This window comes from Borostomias antarcticus, assembly GCF_949987555.1.
Source record: "Borostomias antarcticus genome assembly, chromosome: 11".
Classification (NCBI taxonomy): domain Eukaryota; kingdom Metazoa; phylum Chordata; class Actinopteri; order Stomiiformes; family Stomiidae; genus Borostomias; species Borostomias antarcticus.
The window spans coordinates 12,527,087-12,532,086 of NC_140244.1; the positions used below are offsets into that span (position 1 = coordinate 12,527,087).

General features: G+C 46.4%; 2 protein-coding genes across 2 annotated transcripts in view; one reads left to right on the forward strand and one right to left on the reverse strand.

Moving 5' to 3' along the window:
- The window catches only part of nckipsd (NCK interacting protein with SH3 domain), an 11,927-nt gene extending 11,026 nt beyond the window's left edge, over positions 1-901 (reverse strand). The window contains exon 1 of the mRNA XM_084445412.1: positions 685-901. Coding sequence (XP_084301538.1) covers positions 685-855 — 171 coding nt within the window. The 5' untranslated portion in view covers positions 856-901. The remainder of the gene's footprint in view (positions 1-684) is intronic.
- A 443-nt stretch (positions 902-1,344) lies between these two features.
- ndufaf3 (NADH:ubiquinone oxidoreductase complex assembly factor) lies at positions 1,345-3,872 on the forward strand. Its single transcript, XM_084445304.1, has 5 exons — positions 1,345-1,461; positions 1,843-2,038; positions 3,000-3,066; positions 3,339-3,439; positions 3,545-3,872. The coding sequence occupies exons 1-5, from the start codon at positions 1,373-1,375 to the stop codon at positions 3,638-3,640; spliced, it is 549 nt and encodes a 182-aa protein (XP_084301430.1). The 5' UTR covers positions 1,345-1,372; the 3' UTR covers positions 3,641-3,872.
- The last annotated feature ends 1,128 nt before the right edge of the window (positions 3,873-5,000 follow it).

The following is a 5,000-nucleotide window of genomic DNA, read 5'->3' on the forward strand; positions in this document are numbered from 1 at the left end:
CGACATGAATATGGTCGCGTGATGTGTGGAATGTACCGCCAATGTGTCCGTTTCTGTCACAGATAGAGCTGTCTTTTTGTGTAGGCATGAAAGATAGGCACATGGTGATGACAGATGGCCTACATTTCCCTGGCACCTTGGCCTGGATGACTGAACCCAGCGGTTACAGTTGTATCAGTGTTGTACCAGAGGCAGTGAGTCGCTACTCTGGGCTGTCATCGGTCTTCTCTAGGGGGAGAGGTCATGAGTTCTGCGTCTCGTGATTGACAGATGCGCCGCCACATTTGAGGACATTTGTTGTTGTTATTTTTCATGTTTTTTGAATGTTTTTTCGTCGCGACGACCCCTGCCGTACATACAGACCCAGACGGCTTTGCAAACCTGCCAAGCCTCTCGAGTAACCCTTTCTGCTAGGAGCAAACGGTGCACGATCATCAAATCGCTCTTCAGATGTCAGGAACAAGCCGATCAGAATCGGATCTCCCACTGACACGGAGATCCGAAATGTAGCGACAGTGATTTGAATGCAGGACAGCACCCATACTGGTTCGTTCTTGCTCATGTGGTGTGTCAGCTCTGTTAGCCAACACCATGACCACGGAAGACTGCCTCTGTCAGACAAAATCCACGTCAACGCACAACTCGTCCAAAAAAGTGAAAGCCAGTCATTATTGCAACTCCTACCTGAATCTTTTCGACGTATGAAGCGGGTATGTAGCCGGTCTCGCCGGAGCTGCAACGGGAACCGAGCCACCAGTGTTTGTTGCTGCGCTCCAGGATCAGAAAGCTCTCCCCGGCCGCGAAGTGCAGAGAGTTGGGCTCGGCCGATCGGAAGGCATACAAAGACCGATACATACTTGCTTTTAAATCCCTTCGTATCCCTCTCTCGACACCAAAATAGGGCCAGCAGAAGATAAACGATATGGCTAATAGATCGATTTACCCTGAATAAGGTAACCTGAAATGGGTATTTACAACATGGGATCCCCCCGTCCTCTGCTCAGCTACAACATGGAAATCCAACCTGGACTCTTCAGCAGTAACACAGCAGCGCCACCAGGGGACGCCACCACAATAACACACGGACCCGCCCATTCAGAGGAGACGCCCCCTGACACGGACCACCACAGAAACACGGTCAAGAAAGATCCCAGTTAACTCCACTGGGCACATTTTTGATTACATTACACTGAAAATCAGCGATGACACCTTCTGCCCCTACATACAGTGTTCAGTTCCAATCGAACACGAAGTTTAGAGAAAAAATCACACTGATGCGGATGCTCCTTATACTGAACGCCGGAAACCGGAATTTGATGTAGTTTGTGCGACACCGAATTCTGTCCGAATTCAACAATTTTTGTTGGCTATCATGGCGGCCCCCGTGTGCGCCAGGCTGTTCTTCCAGAGATCTGCGCAAGGTCTTCGGCTCAACCCTCGCGCATATCCCGCTTACTCAAGGTACTGATCTCCATGGAGCTTCTGACTCGTTGAACAGGGTTGTCTTGTTTTATTGCATTAGTTTGCTTGCTTGCTAGCTAGCAATCTGATCACGTTACACAATTTGACTTCTCTCCCCCTAACGTTAATCTAGCTGCGTAGCTGTTTATATCTGTGAAATCTGTCCAAATTTGCCATATTCGCAGAAAAGTGTAGGCCGACCCACTGGAACTATTGCCCATAATGTAGCCTACTTCATTTGACAGTAAAATACACACCTATTACTCATGAGCAAAATATGTGGTTGAGCTTCTCACTCCAGGGGGAGAACTCAACGGGATTATTTGATGCCGTTAGGTGACAGATAATCTAAACTACAGTCATGTGTCCTCTTCCCCACAGCCCTTTCCTGTCCCGCGCCCACAGACTTGGCCCAAGTGATGATGAGATGTACCAGCGAACGACCGTGTCGGTCATGCAGAAGGAACCAGGCATCGGACCTCTGATCCACAGCTACAGCCCCAGAGGGTTCAACATCGACGGCAACCGTGTGCTTGGACCATGTGCACTGGTGCCTCCAGCGATCCTGCAGTGGAACGTATGGATGGAGGAGTTTGTTTCTAATATGCTAGATGTACGCTCGCGCTTTGACCTTGTCCCTCCTAACCTCGCATCACCAGGCTCTCCTCGGGGGAGGAAAGCCTGGGTTCCGAAACAAATACTTCTACTTGTTACTACCAGTACCTACTACAGCTGCCCTTAGAAAGTACTACTTTGCAAGCAGTAGGCATCCAATTGGGACATACTACCTTGTCATAACATTGCGCCTTGAAATTTGCCCACATCCGTCACTGTCCATAACGCGACATTCGTCTACAGCTGTCACGACTCGCACATGTGACACACGTTTCTGCTGCGCACAGGATTGTGGGGCAGAATAGCCAGAAAAGCCTGCTGGCTTGCATACTGCAAAATACGACCGGTTGTAGTAGGACATCCTGGTATTTTTGCCATACTGCATGTGGTATACTATGTATTGGGACATACTACATCCTGTTTTGGCATACTATATAGTAGGGTAGTATGCGAATCGGAACGAAGCCCTGGTTTCCATTCTCTATCAGATTCAGATCCTGTTTAGAGCCCGCCTCTCCAAAACTGTCATCTGGTTCGGTCTGGTCACTGGTCATCTGGTTTTGTCTTAGGTGTTGTCTGGTTTTGTATCAGGTATCATCCGGTTTGCTGCTAAGAGATAAACAAAAACTTGGGACATACCAAACAAAGTATTCCAAAAAGTTATTGGAGAAACTTGCCGGATCGCCCGGATACATCTTTGAAACCACTTCAGCGGTTTTGCATCAGAAATGTAATTGCCAAGCTTTTTGGAGCACCATTTGATTTCTAGGCGTATCCGGCTGTACATTCATGCATCAGTAGATGAAACCTCGCCCTCGACCAGGTCTAGATAAAACCTCGCCCTCGACCAGGTCTAAAAAGCAACGCTACGACCCAGACTAGTCTGCCCTCATGTTGATTTGCTTCTCTGTCGCCCCCTGCAGGTGGCCAGCCATACAGACATCACTGTAGAGAGTGTGGCCCTGTTCCACATGCTGGAGCCACGAATCGGTGAGACGCCTTGTGGACTGAGACATATTGGACTGTCTGAGACATATTGGACTGTCTTAGACTAAATGATTCAAGCAATCTTTAACAAAGATACTCATTCAGAGACGTGCAAGTAAAACCCAAACGCCAAATATTACAAACAGATGTTTTAGATATTATATTTGTTGCAATGACCATCTCAGTTCCTCCCCCCTTAGAGGGAGACATGGTGCATCTGGAGACGCATCACTTAGAAATCAGCTGCTTGTTAATGTTTAATGTCACGTCCACAGAGATCCTTATATTGGGCACGGGTGGCCGAACAGAAAGAGTGGACCCCAAAGTCCTGGCCTTTCTGAAGAGTAAAGGCATCGCTGTGGAGGTACAGGACACGGTAGGCGACACGCCACCTTTAGTTATTCACATGCGTGTCCAGCTGAACGTTGTCAGGCTCTTCTAACAATGGATCTGGATTCCACCCTCCTCTGCTGTTCTCCAGGCGAATGCTTGTGCAACCTTCAACTTCCTGACCAGCGAGCGCCGGGTGACGGCGGCCGGTCTGATTCCGATCCCGGTCAGCACAGACGTGGAGTAAACAACAGCAACAGGAAGTGACCTCACAGCTGCAGTGGATCTGGTCATTGACCTAATATAAGCAGGGGGCAGATCCAGCCTGGTGCAGGGCATAGGAATTGATTTCACTGGCGGATCTGCAGTGCATTTGAAGAGTGAGTGAGTGAGTGAGTGAGTGAGTGAGTGTGAGTGAGTGAGTGAGAGGCAATGTTTAAAATGTTTGTGGACAGTATTGAGGTTGTATTTAAGTATGATTCGTTGCAAATGTGAAGTACCTTAATAAATAGTGTACACAGTGTTTTCTTATACCTGTATTAATGTAAGTATTTATAATATGAAGCAGTAAACATCAATAATGTGACTGGTGTACACAACAAGTATGTTGCGTTGATGGTCAGTTCAGATTCAGGTAATTGGGTTAATTGTTCAGTCAGCAGTAATGCTATGAAGAAGCCAGCTGATGATCCATGGTGTAGCGGCACTAACATGGACCAACTTAATGGCTTAGATAGATAGATAGATGGATAGATAGTAGATACCCCTTCAGTAACATTTCATTGAACTACATGCATGTAATCTCCTCAAGGTGGTTTAGACTGTCCTTCATTTGGACAAGTAAGCCTCTTGTGTTCCCGTCTAACTCTGCCTCAGAATGTAATGACATACAGCATGTACAGCATGTAAAATCATGCCATTGGCTTTGACCTTCTCAGAGATAAGCTGCAGGATAAGGGCATCCATTAATCCTTCTGCATTAACCGGTCTGACTCCGCTATAATTATACTAGACCACGGCACAAACATGGACTTACGAGTACTTGGCTACACTGAGGCATATCATTGATAAACACTGAGACATTCAGTATGATGAGACATTTATTAGGACAGATATCAATCAGGGGACAAAGAGATGCCTCCGATCATCAATATATCACAAGTTCTTCTAAATTCTAAATTGCATCCAAGCATATCAATCAAATCCTGCAGATCCGAAAGGATTTGACATACAAATCCAATGATATGGACTCCCCATACATCAGGATAGACACCTTATAAATACATCAATATGTAAGAAAAACAGTTTTGAGAGCAGATAGTTGATTTCTGTGAAATATCTTAGTGCTTTCCTGTCAGTGAAACAATGGTATGTATGTTCTAGATTGCCTATAATGCACTACCAGATTTTGGAATGCTGGGATTGGTTTAACATATTAGCAAAACCACATCACATGAAGTAAATCTCAATGTCCGACTGCACAGTCAGTGATGGGACGCAGAAATGGGTTGTTATGTGACTGGAAGAAAGCAGGAAACTCATCCGATCTGCCAGGGTCAGTAATTGAAAGAGGCTAAATAAGACATGAGATCATCCTTTGTTGGGGA